The sequence below is a fragment of the Magallana gigas genome, chromosome 6 (assembly GCF_963853765.1).
Source record: "Magallana gigas chromosome 6, xbMagGiga1.1, whole genome shotgun sequence".
Classification (NCBI taxonomy): domain Eukaryota; kingdom Metazoa; phylum Mollusca; class Bivalvia; order Ostreida; family Ostreidae; genus Magallana; species Magallana gigas.
Window position 1 is genome coordinate 23,572,940 of NC_088858.1, and position 18,489 is coordinate 23,591,428.

The following is an 18,489-nucleotide window of genomic DNA, read 5'->3' on the forward strand; positions in this document are numbered from 1 at the left end:
GGAGGAAGATATAGCAACATGCGGTGAGAATTTTCGGAGAAGTTTGTTTATTATACCTTTTCTTTCTTTCAAAGCACAGAGGCTCACTACCAATGACATTTACAAGGTGGACACTTTTCTCAATTTTTATTCATTACACCAAAGGAATAGACATGTCACTGAACAATGCTAAAAAAAAAAATTAATTCATAGATGTCAATAATAATATAACTTCTTGTTTTGTATACCTCATTAACAAATGTGTACAATATCTTAACACACTTTTTGATTAAATAAGATCAGGCAATAGATAAAGCCTTTGTAAGCAAAACAACTATGACATAATAATGAAGAGCAATTTAGTCTTGATACGGAATAAATACAAAAAAGACTTCAATAAAATAACATATTAATTAAGACAAATAGCACAGAAACCAATCAGTGAAAGGTAAAAATTGCACATTAACGAGTACATGAATGTGGAACTTAATTCTATAAAGTTGTAAAAAGATAGAAATACAAAAAAACAAAACGCGTCTATTTAACGTTTGATGTTTAATGTAGATTTTTCCCTATTTGAAGTACTTTCAGACTTCACATCTATAAATGTAGTGGCATTCGTTCACCCTTGTTCACCGTTCCACGTTGAAGTACTTTAAGAAGATCACTAAACCTACTCTCAGGTTTGAGTGTAGAAAATTTAAGTATATGTTGATAAACATACCGGTAAACATTTATAGATATTGTTTGATGATGTAATGCATGAAATCCTAGCAGTTACCGGCCTCCTTTCCAAAACAAAATCAAGAGAGAATATTAGTTATTTTTAAACACAAATGTTTTAGCATGATGTTAATATGTTTTATGATATGTGTATTCCCACTGTCAGATACATTTACGCAGATTTAATAGATTTGATGATCATAAGATACGAGTCGTAATTTAAAAGGACATAAACTTCATAATTTGATATATTTTGCTATATACAGAGGTACTAAGGAAGGTAATCTACCTTATAACAACATGACATTCATCAACAAATTGACAGTGTTCGAACACCTCTCTAACGCTTTCTCCTCTTCTTACTCCCGTCTGGTGCCCCCTTTTGTTTCTTTCTCTTTGATCGAGCCTGATCCTTTTGTTTCCGGGCCTGTCCTTTCTGATGCTTGCCTTTTGTACTAGGTCGTTTGTTTTTGGTGTGTTCACTCCCTCCGACTTTCTTGCCTTTCTTTGCTGCTTTTGTAGAGAAATGTTTTGCTGCCCTGGAAGCCGCCTTGGCTGCGATGCTTACCCAGGCGTCCGCGCCGGGTATTAGTGAACCATGTGGGATACCGTACCATGGTTATTACTACATGTACCAGTCCATACAGAATTTAGAAAATGCCCAATATCACCAACAACACACAGAACCAGGATCACAACAATAAATTGACGGCAAAAGTCCATGATTTGCGGTCTAAGTTGACAACAAAAGAAGTCCCTAATCAATGGAAAAGACAGGTGTCTGTTTCTATCCTGGCCATTTTGTTTATAGGGCCTATGTATATGTGTTCCGATATTGACAAACCCCGTTAATAAATATAAACTGGAGAATCGGAATTTAAAGGTTAAAATAAACTACTGACAAATTAACCATGTTATCGTCATGACGCTGCTTATCATTGTAAAATTTCAATCTGTACACTGTTCGTGTGATACCGGTATTGAAAAAATTATTTTTTAAAAGTTCTAATTCACCCGTTCAAACGAACAATAAAATATTTATAAAATAAAACTCAAAATACCAATATCTATAGGAACAGCTCGCCTGCGGGAGTGCAACATACATGTACTCCGAAAATGAAGGAACAAAAATATGTCCATCCTGCCTTTAATAACAAGATTCTTAGTTTCCATTTTACGATTTCCAGCGACCATTTTTTTAAAATCTGTCATAAATACCCTTATTAACAGCTGCAGTAGAACCGGTACCTCAAGCTCGGAAAATATGTAACCCGAATTTCGATTTTTCTAAACCAATTTCCTAGAGAGACTTTCTAAAAAATATCTCTTTCTGTTGAATGAGAAATGCTTTTTTCACCTTTAAAAACATTTTTCTTTTTGCAATATCTGATTGGCCGAAATAAATAAATATACACTTGAGACAATTTTATGTATCCCCCGTCCTTTATAACTTTAGAACTAACTACATTCTCACTCAATTCCAAGATTGGACCCACAAGTGCCTCTGAATTGTCCAGTGAATATACGATGAAGATACGTTGATTTCATAATTTTACATGTAAATGATGGAGAGTATGGGTCGTATTTAACTTAATACCGAATTCTTAGGAAGTCAAGCTACATACGTATATCATAATGAAATTAATTTGCACGCATATGTGCATTTATCTGTACATTAATCAGTGAAGCGAAATATATAAAAGTTGTAATAATTTTGGTTGCAGCTCTTTCTTACTCTTGAATTCACCTTTATAAATATAGATATTTCATTGATATTTAAGTTTACATTTAATGCCCTTTAACATGAGATTTTATTACGTACTGCTGATTGTTGATTAGTTATTGAAAATTATCACATTTCAAAGCATTTTTGACACTTTAGAGGAAAAGCGATTTTTAAAAGCCAATTAATATTTTCGACGGACAGTAGCTGCTCATTAAAATTAAAAGTATAATTATGAAAGTAAAAAGACATATCGATATACCACAGAAAGTAGGATTCACCCCCTCCCCACACACACAGATCAACTCTTCTTTGAAATGTTAAGTAGTATATAAATAAAACTAATGTATCTTCAATCTTCTAGGTATCTGATTCTTTTGGCGATTCCAGTCAGACACTCTCCAACCATCATCTCACCGTCACCAAGGATACACACGCTGCGTGGTCTATTTATTCCTCCTTCAGGAATGATGTACCTCAGGAATCGTCCGTCTCTGTCCAGCATATGAATCTTGTTACTGTCAAAATCTGTAACGATGACGTGACCGACAGAATCAGTGGTTACCGTAGAACATCTAACACCCGAGTACGAGTACCGGAATATGCCCACTCTATCGACGGCAATGACTGCTTTTTTCTCCCAGTCAGCTACAATAATGTCCCCATTGACATTCTCAGTGATATAAATCGCCAGCTTGTACAGAGGTTGACACTGCGAGTCGTACTGGATTTCCTGGAGCACGGTACCGGTACTGCTGTATCGGACGACTTTGGACTGATCGTCTTTACCGAGACAGACCAGTAGATCACCGGACGCGGCTCTTGTGACGCCACGTGGCTGCCAGTCCCCGGTAGTAAGCAACGTCACCACAGTGTCGGTGTCTAATATCATTCTTACGGCTTTAGTTCCACTGTACACTACTTGTTTGTTGTACATACATAAGTACAAGCCAGTGGTAGTAATGCTGACGGTGTGGTGGAGGTGTCCCTGGAGATCAAACAACTTCAGTTCTTTGCTTGCTCCTCCCATCCACACTTTGTTATCGACGGTAACGACCATGCCATACAGACGATTATTATTTTCTTCATTAGCAGGGAACCCAGTGTCTATAACAGAAGTAACTGTTGATACATTTGATATTTTTCTACCTGATAACTCCTTTTCTTTTAATTTATTTTCCAAATATTCATCTATTTTATACTCATAAAATTTCGGAAATGAATACTGTGAAACCTCACTCCTAATCTTCTGACTCTGAATCACTTGTATAAAACTCTGTAATTTTGTGACATTCTTTGATTTCTGTAATTTTTCCGTTTTCCCGTTCATATCATCCACTCTTCCAATCATTTGTTCGAATTTTTCCTTTTGTTTCTGTAGTACAGCCTCGTGTTCCTTTTGCATGTCATCCAGTTCCTGGTGAAGTTTCTTCACGGTCTCCTCGATCAGTTTGATCCACTCTTCTCCTCGCGCTGTAACTTCATCTTTTCTCAGTTGGTAAACCGTAGGTATTGAGGACAGCAGCTTCGTCGTGTGATCTAGAATTCTGTGTAATTCATGTTTAGATGACTGAAGTCGATCATTTCCCCGTGCAATCACTTTAAAAAGTTCCTCAATTTTATCGGATAGCTCGGACATTTCGTGCGATTTGTGTTTGATAGAAACGCAAAGCATGCAAATCGGAGCATCACAAGTTTTACAGTATGCGGAACAATCGTTTTGGGGATGGGAATCACAGTGGCATGTGTCGTCATCATCCTTGCTGGTGTAATCTACAATGTCATGGCCGTTCTTTGATTTCACGCGTAGATGTATGAGGACACAGGGGTCACAGAGATTGACCTCGCATCGTCTGCAGAAAAACGAGACCGGTTGCTGACACAGATCACATTCCACCACATGCTGGGCTTCATCTCTAGATGCCATCATGAAAGATTTTGTGTGCACTGTAAAAGATTTTTATCAGAAACATATATTAAATCATACATTGTTTAATTAAGTTTGCAAATGAGTTATTACCTGGGCTGGTAATTTAAAAAATACATGGATGTTTCGATGATAGAAGGATTTTATTTCGCCAGGATACATGCAATGCTTTGTTTAGTAATTCATGCGGGATAAGAAGGTAGCGATATTGCAAAAGAAAAAATATATAACCCGCGATAACTTTAAAAGAAATTCATTAAATTGATTGTAAAAAGTAAGTAAAATTAACTAAATTACTGTCAATGTACATCAGTATGTTAGCTAAAACAAACAGCCAAATCGTCTTCTATTAGAATTTGAGACAGACATCATCATGATATTTTCGTGCAGTTCAGTTCGTGACTTTCTTACGTTGATAAAGGTTACGACCAATCGATAAACGGGGCGTGTAGATTTCAATTTTTTAAATCTATGAATTACAATTGATTTCCGTAAGAAACAGAGGGGCCATATTTGGTGTATGTAATCATACTAAATTAACACTGTATTTCTTAATATAACAGATTTCGTTGTAAAGATTACAAATTATGCTTGATGTATTTTAGCTGCAGCTAGTTGTATTGACGCTATGCCCTCCATGGGCCAATGATTTACAAAAGATTGTTATTTTCTATTTACATGATCATATGATTATCTAAGGGGACTTAATACTTTAAATATAATTCATATAAAGTAATCACTACTCTAAATACCTTTGACAATATAGCACGGTGTCAGTGGGACAAAGGTCACAACTTATACATGCGCAATCAGAATTAAAAACATCGTGTCATGTTACAAAATCTGAAAGCCTCTTTCTTTTTTAGATTAAATCGTTATAGGCAATCATCAGCCATAGTAAATAAGTGGCATTTTCTTTTTCAAAATATCGTATTCATGTACATTTTTTTTAGTTATTTCATCTGATATCACACAACATTACAGTAGTCTTAACAGGATGCATGCTTGGTAGTGCATTCATCATTATATATCAACTTTCATTTATTAAAACTTCGTCTTAATATACCAGTCTTGGTTAAAGTATTACCTCACATTAGGAACATAACTTCCAAAATAAAAGAAAATCCCTCTCAGACAGGCACAAAATCAACTTTCGGTTTATGAACCCTTATATATATATGGATCCTTATACACTATGGGCGCGCTTGATTTAGCTAACTGGGTGTACACTTACTATTTTACACCGGTGTAGACATTTTGTATTGTGTATCAAGTGCACTTAAATGGGGAAGTGTATATGAGGTAGAGAAAGGAGAATAAAAATGGCGGAAAAGGATGCAGTTTTAACAGAGAAACGGCAATCCGAGGCTTCTTTCTGATGTAAATGCAATAAAATGAATATGTTTCAAAGGATGACTACGATATTTGCGAGAAAGTAAACTTTTAAAAGAAGAACTTTCCTTTCAATTGCAGAAATGATCAACATCTAAACTGCAGCTTTTAACTTTACGTAATTGTGTTAAATAAAAGTATGCTGTTACCAAGTACGAATTTGTTTTCATAGGGGGCGATCATCACGGTTTCTTGATTCTCCATATGATAATACCGACTTCATACATAGTCAGCACATGTTTGCATAGTGTTCTCCCTTTAGCAGTGGGTTTATATTTGCATTATCAGTATCTAAGTTATGTCAATGGGAGATTAATAGACAAACATGCGCTCATGGTTCAAATAAGAGAAAACTGACTCTTCTTACTTTCGCTTTCTCTGTTGTAACCAAGGGTTGATACATGTTGAATATTATAATATCAATTCTATCACGTGACGTGTAAGGTAGCATGTTATGTTTTTCGAACACGTTAAGTCGTCAAACATTGATTTAAAGGAAGTGAACATGAAAAAATTATCAAGGGCTCAAATTTGTCTGTTTGATGTGTATAATGATATCTGAAAACCGTTTAGACAGAGCTTTCCTCAGTAAAAAGATATACCACTTAGAATAACTAATTCTTGCAATCCATGTGCGCTGCCATATTGTTAAAATCATTACCTCCCTGCTGGGTTATCTCTAAGCATCTAAGAGAGGGCAGCACTGATGCTGCCGTCAGTGAGACACATTGCATTTTTACACACGTGTAGTAACAGGGATAAAATGCCATCATCAAAATGTGAATGGAAACTTGAAAGGAATGTAAAGAGTTGTCATTTTAAACAGTGTTTATGGAGGAAGATTTTGGATCTCATAATGATGCATTCCCACCAGCAGTTAATGTGACATGTAACTAGAATGGAATGTCCTTGGATCAGTGTTATTGTGACCTTTTTTTCCTTGCACTCGGGAATTTCTTGTTTATGAGTTTGAACATTATGTGTGCTACATAAATGAGCACACAAGGTGCATTGCACAGCATCCTGGCTTTTAAAAAGTGTCTTAGTCCTGTTATTCTTTTGACAGCATAAACAGAACCGGCGTACATATCATCAAGATCTTATGTAAAAAAAAAAACAAATCAGAAAAATTTCCAGGGCATTTAAATAAAAAGTAACGGTAAGAAACCCCACATGGAAAATGGAATTACAATTTTATATTAATTTAAATTGAAATCTAAAAACAGCATTTTATTTATGTAAACACTGACTGCCACATACATCTCCGTACAAACATCTGGAATGTGATGGTCTTATATTTCACAAATTAATTTATCTATATTCATTTTTTGTACAAATCATAAATAGTTATCTGAGGTTCATTTATAGAAATGTACTAAATCCTTGTCTTCTCATGACAGTACACAAAATTTTTCTTCACATCAAGGCATAATTTTTCTCCTCAACTTTTATCAACTCTGTACATAAACACTGGCCTAGTTCCAACATTGACCCAGTCACCAGCAGCAATGTGGCTTATCTACGTCAGAGAACAGATGCATGCTGGGGAATAATGGATTACCTCCATAAACCTTTCACTGAGAGTGTTAAATTGATAAAATCTCTTGATAGAAATAAACAAATAGGTAACAGACCTCATTTTTAAGTTTCAAAAGGCTTTTATAATTTATTAAGCAACAATTATTTTTTTCATGTTCACTTCCTTTAAAGTCTTCTGTACTTCTGTTCTTACTACTACATGGTGGTGGTCTAATTGTTGAAACTATGGTAAATAGTATATTTATACCATATAGAATAAAAAGGGCTATGATGAAAGAGTGATCGCATATTTTTTTTATACATGGCATTGTTATTTATGCTAGTCTAATTTTAGTACCATTCTGATAATGTCAGCTCCACCTCTCATGCATATTAATATCATCTTATGCTCGATCAAGGGGATATAAGCGAAACCTCTCTTTTTTGGAAGTTGTTAGGAGAAAAGCATAGAATGAGCTAATTGTACCACAGTCTAAACTATTCATTAATGTTGGAAATTGTCAAGACTCTTTGATAAAATAAACAAAAGTAATATTAGGTTAAGAAATAAACGCAACAGAAGAGACCAAAAAAGACACAAAATCCGGCGCTTGGTGCGGTCATCCTTTAATGGCTTTCATACAAAAGACAAATTATATGTGACTTCTAAATCATTTGTCAAGTTTCCAATCATAACATTCGTCCGACTCGGTGAAATAGGGGTTCATAGATAAAGTCCGGGTTAGAATCTAATTAATAGAATCTTCGCCTCCATGTAATGGTAAATTATTGTAATTTTCACTTATCTAACTTATTCCCTAACTAATCCAAATACTCACTGGATGAAAACTCAAACTTTAACACAACTAATTGAAGATCAAATATTTAAAAGTCATCAGAAATTCTGACAATCTCAATGCAATTTTCGAAAATTTATAATATTATTTGCAGGTTTCAAAATATTATTTGCAAGCTTATGAACCACTTCCATTTATTGGTGAGTATACCTATGTGTTCTGTAAGGAAATCTCTACAGCTTGTTTCTTCCATTTTATAGGATATAGCATCCCTCTTGATATGTTTGAAGAGAAAGTGACATTAAATAATAATTAATTTTTCTATAACTACCCGGCACGCACAGAATACATAGTAGAGGATCCGCGGCAAGTTTGTCTGAAATACCTGGTACAGTTCACCAAGGGCAGTGCAAGATAATACCGACCCCCAGTACTAACACTGGCTGGACAGGGGTCAGGGCTAACTCATGGAGGCTTGCTCTCTGTAAACCTTGTATGCTCATAGTTATCATTCAGGTACAAAAACATGGATCATTTACTCCCGACAGTCCACACAAATCAAATAACTTGTTATCACTGTACATTAATGTACAAATATGTTGATGTCTGGCACACTCTGTGGTGAATTTGTTGGACTGCGTTTTTTGTGTCGAGAATTATTATTAGAGACAATGATTAATATTCTACTTTATTATCACTGATATGAGATGTGTGGTAGATCCAGTATTGTTGACCTATGGTGGAAATACTGCTCTGTTGTTTGTGATATATTGAGTTATGGTAGCTATGTTGTTCTCATCTATGTGTAGATCATCTCATTATTCAAAGACAGGAATTTTTCTCTTACCAATCTTTGTCTTTTTGTAGAGTTTATGCCTGTTCTACATATGCTTTAGATTGACTTCGAAGCATGTTCAAACTGGGTTTTTTTTCTCTTTCTTCACATATAAAACGAAGAAAAGTTATTTCATTTTTTACCTTTATATAAGTTAAGGGGAATAATCACACGTCATTTACAGAGATGAAATAATTTTGTGTGCAATCTATTGTGTGATGTCAGACTTGTAAGAATCAAGATTTGACACACCAAGTTTGTTATCTGGATTAGATTTGCTTGTCATAATAAAGTAAAAAATAGGTATTTGAGATTTTGTTGTTCATAGATTTGAACTAGAAATCATTCAATATTAAAATTGTATATATAGCATATACATTGTACCTGTCTATTATAACATTTGTGTTGTCAGCAGTTAACAAGATTGGTTTCTAACTGTTGATAATTCTTATAGAGCTATTATTAACATGGGTAGTCATTAATAATTTTTACTTCGAAATATTTTTTAAAGGGGCTGGTACTACATGGAGTAAATATTACAATATAAATTGAAAATTATATGCAGTAGTCACTTTTTAAGTGCTATTTTAAATGAAAGAGAGAATTATTGATATAATTTTATATATTTATTGGAGATAATGAAATTTATCTATCAAAAATTTTGAATTTTTTGTCTTGTTATATTTTTGGTACTTTCATACACAGTACTATATTAATCAGTTTTAGAGGATTTGAATCTTGTAGAGATTTTACTTTTTCATACATGTACTTTTCTGTAATTATTGAGCACTAATATTTTTTTGAAACACTTACATATCATGAATATTTGTGAATCAAATATAAAGCTGTCTTTTTGTTTCTAATTGATGTAGATAAGACATTGATGTAGAATTTGTAGTGAATGTTGTGAGGCCATCTTGGAGCTGTAATTGGTGTACATGTATATATCATCTTTGTAGCTTGAATGTAACATCATAAATTGTATTTTGATATATCCCAATAAATCTGAAAGCTCCTATTCTGTTGGTGAATAAATGTGCAACTTCAATATAAGCTACAATCCATTTTTGTCAACATTTCCAAGGTTTTAAAACCAAGTTTACCAACCAAGTTCTTTGCTATGGAAAATACTCATGTACGTTACTGTATGGCCAAACTTGTTTTGGGTTTATGAAAAAATTTACACACAGGAAAAACTACATAAACAGCGATTATGAAATCTAAGTCACGTCATACCTCACGTCTTTTTTCAGAGATAAAAAAGCCGTATCATGTAATAGAATATTGTAGAACAAATATTGACTAAGGTTGAGGTCAACATTGATTATATTAGACGTCTTTTTTCAGAGATACAAAACCGTATCATGTAATAGAATAATGTAGAACAAATATTGACTAAGGTTGAGGTCAACATTGATTATATTAGACCCCCCCCCCCCCCCCCATGACGAAATATATCCTGACGCGATACAATACATAATACAACATAACGCGAGGCATATCATTTCATGTTACAGTATTGTATCATTTTGTATCATGTTACATTATTGTGATTGAATCAAAATATGAATCAATATTAATTATGTTGAATAAAATTATATTATATGGTATGATGATATATAATTTTAATTTAGATGAAAATAGTCTGATCAAAACCTACGAAAACCATGAAAAGCAATGTGTTTCTGCTTGTAAATTCCCCCCCCCCCAAAAAAAAAAAACTACATTGCATTTCTTTTTTGAAAAGGGATTATAATTTTACTTTTTAAGACCAATAGTCGGGAATCAAATTGATAAGAGATTTTGATAGTGTAAATAATTGAATAATGAATAAAAGAGTGTGAAAATGAATTTAATTCTTAAGTCAATTGGTAGGGTGAATTGAGTTCTAGGCGTATTTTGTACCCATCCACTGGTTTATAAATGTTTAAACTATTTACCTCTTATTATTGTTAGACTCTTGCGTTTAAGTCTATTTTGCCGTTCCCACAAATTGAATATAATGGCCAAATTGTTTTGTATATTGTTGGCTTCTTGTAAAAGAATGTTTTTTATATTATATGACAAAAACTCTAATTTGGGAGGAAGATATAGCAACATGCGGTGAGAATTTTCGGAGAAGTTTATTTATTATACCCTTTCTTTCTCTCAAAGCACAAAGGCTCACTACCAATGACATTAACAAGATGGACACTTTTCTCAATTTTTATTCATTACACCAAAGGAATAGACATGTTACTGAACAATGCTAAAAAAAAATAAAATTTAATTCATAGATGTTAATAATAATATAACTTCTTGTTTTGTATACCTCATTAACAAATGTGTACAATATCATGACACACGTTTTGATTAAATAAGATCAGGCAATAGATAAAGCCTTTGTAAGCAAAACAACTATCAGCTGGACATGATAATAAAGAGCAATTTAGTCAGAATACATACAAAAATGACTTCAACAAAATAACATATTTTTTTAAGACAAATAGCACAGAAACCAATCAGTTAAAGGAAAATTTGCATATTAACGAGTACATGAATGTATAACTTAATTCTATAAATTTGTAAAAAGATAGAAATACAAAAAAAATACGCGTCTATTTTACGTTTGATGTACAATGTAGATTTTTCTCTATTTGAAGTACTTTCAGACTTCACATCTATAAATGTAGTGGCATTCGTTTTCCCTTGTTCACTGTTCCATGTTCAAGTACTTTAAGAAGATCACTAAACCTTCTCTCAGGTTTGAGTGTAGAAAATTTACGTATATGTTTATAAACTACCCGATTATACCGATAAACATTTATAGATATTGTTTGATGATGCATGAAATACTAGCAGTTACCGGCCTCCTTTCCAAAACAAAATCAAGAGAGAATATTAGTTATTTTTATATATACCCCTTCTTTATATCACGCTAAGTCTCTTGTGCCTTTCTTCTTACAATTTAAAATTGCACTGAACCACATCTTATTTGCACACATTTGTCGAGAATCATAAGTTAGTTCTTCAAAGTTTTCATTTTCTAACCGTGTATCTCTTAGTTTACAGTAAAGATAACCCTGAACGTCGTTTGACATTGACCAAATATTTACAGATATTCTACTCTCTTTCGGACTGATTATATTCAAAATACAATTACCACCACCCCTACAAAATTTATTACAGTTTAACGCAAACTTGCAAATAATTGTTGACTTTTTTTGTACCATTTAGCATTTTCACAGCTTGTATCGGCTTTTTCCTGAGTTAAATCCATTTTATTTGTACTTCTTGTTGCGCCGTGACGTCCGGCGACGTCGATGTTTTTAGTCAATTCTAAAGAGGACTATCTGTCTTTAGTTACTAATATCTGATAGACAAAACAATATATCCCGTCATTATTTGGTACATAGAATACCATGGCTATACTTAATTTGAGGTTTCAATATTATTTGGTTTTAAGCCCAATTTATAGAGATATTACTTTCAATATTAAATTATTTATTGTTGACATAACACAAATTTTGACCGTGCGCCGTACCTCATTTTTGCAGGATTAGATTCTAAATAATTCTTAGAATGAAAGGATTGTATTAACCTTTTTTCTTGCAAATTGTTTGAAACTATTGCTAAATTATGTCTACCAAATTTAGTAATGATATGACGTTAAGTAACATAGCTATGACAAAAGTCTTCGTATTTTTTGATTGACCCTCGTATTTTTAAACGCAAATGTTTTAGCATGATGTCAATATGTTTTATGATATGGGTATTCCCACTGTTAGATACATTTACGCAGAATTAATAGATTTGATGATCATAAAATACGAGTCGTAATTTAAAACGACATTAACTTCATAATTTGATATATTTGGCTATATACAGAGGTACTAAGGTAATCTAATTTATTACAACATGACATTCATCAACAAATCGACAGTGTTCGAACACTTCTCTAACGCTTTCTCCTCTTCTTGCTCCCGTCTGGTGCCCCCTTTTGTTTCTTTCCCTCTGATCGAGCCTGATCCTTTTGTTTCCGGGCCTGTCCTTTCTGATGCTTGCCTTTTGTACTAGGTCGTTTGTTTTTGGTGTGTTCACTCCCTCCAACTTTCTTGCCTTTCTTTGCTGCTTTTTTAGAGAAATGTTTGGCCGCCTTGGCTGCGATGCTTACCCAGGCGTCTGCGGCGGGTATTAGTAAACCCGAGTTCTGGGATACCGTACCATGATTATTACTACATGTACCAGTCCATACAGAGTTTAGAAAATGCCCAATATCACAAACAACACACAGAACCAGGATCAAAACAATAAATTGACGGCAAAAGTCCATGATTTGTGGTCTAAGTTGACAATAAAGGAAGTCCCTAATGAATGGAAAAGACAGGTGTCCGTTTCTATCCTGGCCATTTTGTTTATAGGGCCTATGTATATGTTCCGATATTGACAAATACCCGTTTATAGATAGAAACTGGAGAATCGGAATTTAAAGGTAAAAATAAACTACTGACAAATTAACCATGTTATCGTCATGACGCTGCTTATCATTGTAAAATTTCAATCTGTACACTGTACGTGTGATACCGGTATTGAAAAAAATATATTTTTTAAAAGTTCTAATTCACCCGTTCAAACGAACAATAAAATATTTATAAAATAAAACTCAAAATACCAATTTCAATAGGAACAGCTCGCCTGCGCGAGTGCAACATACATGTACTTCGAAAATGAAGAACATAAGAACAAAAATATGTTCATCCCGCCTTAAATAACAAGATTCTTAGTTTCCATTTTCCGATTTCCAGCGACCAATTTTTTCAAATCTGTCATAATTATCCTTATTAACAGCTGCAGTAGTACCGGTACCTCAAGCTCGGAAAATATGTAACCCGAATTTTGATTTTCCTAAACCAATTTCCTGGAGAGCCTTTCTAAAAAAAAATATCTCTTGCTGTTGAATAAGAAATGCTTTTTACACATCTAAAAACATTTTTCTTTTTGCAATATCTGATTGGCCGAAATAAATACATGTACTCTTGAGACAATAAAGTCCTTTATAACTTTGGAATTAAGTACATTCTCACTCAATTCCAAGATTGACCCACAAGTGCCTCGGAATTGTCCAGTGAATATACGATGAAGATACGTTGATTTCATAATTTTACATGTAAATGGAGAGTATGGGTCGTATTTAACTTAATACATGTACCGAATTCTTAGGAAGTCGAGCTACATACGTATATTACAATGAAATTAATTTGCACGCATATGTGCATTTACCTGTACATCAATTAATGAAGCGAAATATCTAAAATTTGTAATAATTTTGGTTGCAGCTCTTTCTTACTCTTGAATTCACCTTTATAAATATAGATATTTCATTGATATTTAATTTTACATTATATTTCCAAGTAGGATTTCTTTTTGTTAAATTTCAGAATATGTTTTTATTATCTTAAACGGTTTTGATACTTGGAGAAAACAAAATGAACCATGTATAAAATTGTTAAAATTATCACATTTCAAAGCATTTTTGACACTTTAGAGGAAAAACGATTTTTAAAAGCCAATATTTTCGACGGACAGTAGCTGCTCATTAAAATTAAAAGTATAATTATGAAAGTAAAAAGACATATCGATATACCACAGAAAGTAGGATTCACCCCTTCCCGATACACAAACAGACCAACTCTTCTTTGAAATATTAAGTAGTAAATAAATAAAACTAATGTATCTTCATTCTTCTAGGTATCTGATTCTTTTGGCGATTCCGGTCAGAGAGTCTCCAACCATCATCTCACCGTCACCAAGGATACACACTCCGCGTGGATCTTTTATTCCTCCTTCAGGAATGATGTACCTCAGGAATCGCCCGTCTTTGTCCAACATGTGAATCTTGTTACCCTGAAAATCTGTTACAATGACATGACCAACAGAATCAGTAGCGACTGATAGAGCTTTAAAATCTTCGTCCTTCCCCGAGTACGAGTACCGGAATATGCCTAATCTATCGACAGCAATGACTGCTTTTTTCTCCAAGTCAGTTACAATGATATCCTCGTTGACATTCTCAGTGATGTACATCATCCGTTTGTAAAGAGGTTGACACTGCGAGTCGTACTGGATTTCCTGGAGCACAGTACCGGTACTGCTGTATCGGACGACTTTGGACTGATCGTCTTTACGGAGACAGACCAGTAGATCACCGGACGCGGCGCTTGTGACGCCACGTGGCTTCCAGTCACCGGTAGTGAACATCGTCACCACAGTGTCGGTGTCAGATATCATTTTCACGGCTTTATTGCGTAAATCACTGTACACTACTTGTTTGTTGTACATACATAAGTACAAGCCAATGTCAGTAATGCTGACGGTGTGGTGGAGGTTTCCCTGGATATTAAATAACTTCAGTTCTTTGCTATGTCCTCCCATCCACACTTTGTTATCGTCGGTAACGGCCATGTCATACAGACGATTTTTTTTCTTTTCATCAATAGGGAACCCAGTGTCTATAACAGAAGTAACTGTTGGTACATCTAATGTTCTTCTACCTGATAACGCCTTTTCTTTTAATTTATTTTCTAAATATTCATCTATTTTATACTCATAAAAGTTCGGAAATGAATACTGTGAGACCTCACTCAAAATCTTCTGATTCTGAATAACTGGTACAAAACTCTGTAATTCTGTGACTTTCTTTAATTTTTGTAACTTTGTCGTTTTCCCGTTCATATCATCCACTCTTCTAATCATTTCTTCAAACTTTCTCTTTTGTTTCTGTAGTACAGCCTCGTGTTCCTTTTGCATGCCATCCAGCTCCTGGTGAAGTTTCTTCACGGTCTTCTCGATCAGTTTGATCCACTCTTCTCCTCGCGCTGTAACTTCATCTTTTCTCAGTTGGTAAACCGTAGGTATTGAGGACAGCAGCTTCGTCGTGTGTTCAAGAATTCTTTCAAATTCATGTTTAGATGACTGAAGTCGATCATTTTCTTGTGCAATCACTTTTAAAAGTTCCTCAATTTTATCGGATAGCTCGGACATTTCGTGCGATTTGTGTTTGATAGAAACGCAAAGCATGCAAATCGGAGCATCACAAGTTTTACAGTATGCAGAACAATCGTTTTGGGGATGGGAATCACAGTGGCATGTGTCGTCATCATCCTTGCTGGTGTAATCTACAATGTCATGGCCGTTTTTCGATTTCACGCGTAGATGTATGAGGACACAGGGGTCACAGAGATTGACCCCGCATCGTCTGCAGAAAAACGAGACTGGTTGCTGACACAGGTCACATTCAACCACATGCTGGGCTTCATCTCTACATGCCATCATGAAAGATTTTGTGTGCCCTGTAAAAGATTTTTATCAGAAACATATATTAAATCATACATTGTTTAATTAAGTTTGCAAATGAGTTATTACCTGGTCTAGTAATTCAAAAAATACATGGATGTTTCGATAAAAGAAGAATTTTTTTTTCGCCAGGATACATGCAATGCTTTGTTTAGTAATTCATGCGGGATAAGAAGGTAGCGATATTGCGAAAAAACTATACATGTATAACCCGCGATAACTTTACACAGTTCGTGACTTTCTTACGTTGATAAAGGTTACGACCAATTGATAAACGGGGCGTGTAGATTTCAATTTTTTAAATATATGAATTACAATTGAGTTACGTAAGAAACAGAGGGAGACATATTTGGTGTATGTAATCATACTAAATAAACACTGTTTTTCTTAATGTCACAGATTTCGTTGTAAAGTTTACAAATTATGCTTGATGTATTTTAGCTGCAGCTAGTTGTATTGATGCTATGCCCTCCATGGGCCAATGATTTACAAAAGATTGTTATTTTCTAGTTACATGATCATATCTAGGGCATAAAATATTTTACATATAACTTATGTTAAGTAAACACTACTCTAAATACCTTTTCCAAGATAGCACGGTGTTAGTGGGACAAAGGTCACAACTTATGCATGCGCAATCGGAATTAAAAACATCGTGTCATGTTACAAAATCTGAAAGCCTCTTTCTTTTTTATAGATTAAATCGTTATAGGCAATCATCAGCGATAGTAAATAAGTGGCATTTTCTTTTTTAAAATATCGTATTCATGAACATTTATTTAGTTATTTCATCTGATATCACACAACATTACAGTAGTAGGGTGGTGCTTGCTATGTGCATTCATCATATCAATTTTCATTTATCAAAACTTCGTCTTAATTAACCAATCTTGGTTAAAGTATTACCTCACATTAGGAACATAACTTCCAAAATAAAAGAAAACACCTCTCAAACAAATAAAAACGGGCACAAAATCAACTTTCGGTTTATGAACGACCCTTTTGCAGATGCAGAGCCTTATACACTATGGGCGCGCTTGATTTAGCTAACTGGGTGTACAGTAGTGTACACCGGTGTAATGTGTATCAAGTGCACTTAAATGGGGTAGTGTATATATATATATATATATATATATATATATATATATATATATATATATATATATATATATATATATATATATATATATATATATATATATATATATATATATATATATATAATATATGGGGTGGAGAAGATGAGAATAAATATGGCGAAGAGGATGCAGTTTTAATAGAGATTCTGATGTTCAACGGCAACCCGAGGTTTTTTTTTATGTAAATGCATTAGGATAAACACATTTCAAAGGATGACTGCACTTAAGGACATAGGATATTTGCGAGAAAGTAAACTTTTAAAAGAAAAACGTTTCTTTCAATTGCAGAAATGGTCAACATTCAAACTGCAACTTTACGTAATTGCGTTAAATAAAAGTATGATGTTACCAAGTACGAATTTGTTTCATACAGGCACGTAGCATCGTTTTTGAAAGTGTGGGGGGGGGGGGGGGAGCCAGACCCATCCCAAAAATCTTGACAAGCAAAAAAAAAAAAAAAAGGGAAATTTAAAGTTTTCCAAGGGGGGGGGGGTGTAGACTCAACTATACTTCCATAAAAAAATTCCTCCCTACCACAATTTCTTTCCCTCCAAATCATGAAATTCCTAATCCGTGGGGGGAGGGGGGGGGGGGAACTTCAATTTGATTACTCATTTCCTAATTTTCATATCAATTTTTTCCTAACTTCCAAAAAAGTGGGGGGGCCAACTCCATTATTATTCATTTTTTTATATGTAAATTTTGAAAAATTTGTTGCTGCGATAAAAAGTGGGGGGGGGGGCAGGCCCCCCCTGATGCTACGTGCCTGTCATAGGTGGGATTCATCACGGTTTCTTGAATCTCCATATGATAATGAGGACGCCCACTTTTACATCGACTTCATACTTAGTAAGCGCATGTTTGCCTACTAGTATTGTTCTCTGTTTAACAGTAGGTTTATATTTACATTATCTAAGTTATGTCAAAGGGAGAATAATAGACAAACGTGCGCTCATGGTTTAATTGAGAGAAAACTGATTCTTATTACTTTCGCTCTCTCTCTGTTGTAACCAAGGGTTGATACATGTTGAATATTATAATTCACCACGTGATTTCATACATCAGGTAACTTTATGAATACAAAATTCTATCAAGTATGTAAGGTAACATGTTATGTGCTAACT

At 34.1% G+C, this 18,489-nt stretch overlaps 1 protein-coding gene across 3 annotated transcripts; it reads right to left on the reverse strand.

The window, feature by feature from the left end:
* Positions 1–200: 200 nt before the first annotated feature.
* LOC105344749 (E3 ubiquitin-protein ligase TRIM71) lies at positions 201–17,265 on the reverse strand. Of its 3 annotated transcripts, none has more exons than XM_066087955.1 (2): positions 17,133–17,251; positions 201–4,372 (listed from the first exon to the last, which is right to left on the reverse strand). In XM_066087955.1, exon 2 carries the CDS (start codon positions 4,353–4,355, stop codon positions 2,778–2,780), a length of 1,578 nt encoding a protein of 525 aa, XP_065944027.1. In that variant the 5' UTR covers positions 4,356–4,372; positions 17,133–17,251; the 3' UTR covers positions 201–2,777. The 3 variants fall into 3 exon arrangements, with proteins under 3 accessions (XP_065944027.1, XP_065944026.1, XP_011450922.3); XM_066087954.1 differs by lacking the exon at positions 17,133–17,251 and adding an exon at positions 5,440–5,527; XM_011452620.4 differs by lacking the exon at positions 201–4,372 and adding an exon at positions 12,869–16,222 and having other exon boundaries at positions 17,133–17,265.
* Between the last annotated feature and the right edge of the window lie 1,224 nt (positions 17,266–18,489).

What these genes read in the sequence shown, in the direction of transcription:
- LOC105344749 (XM_011452620.4), bottom strand. Translation starts at nt 16,205, where the DNA reads ATGATGGCATGTAGAGATGAAGCCCAGCATGTGGTTGAATGTGACCTG.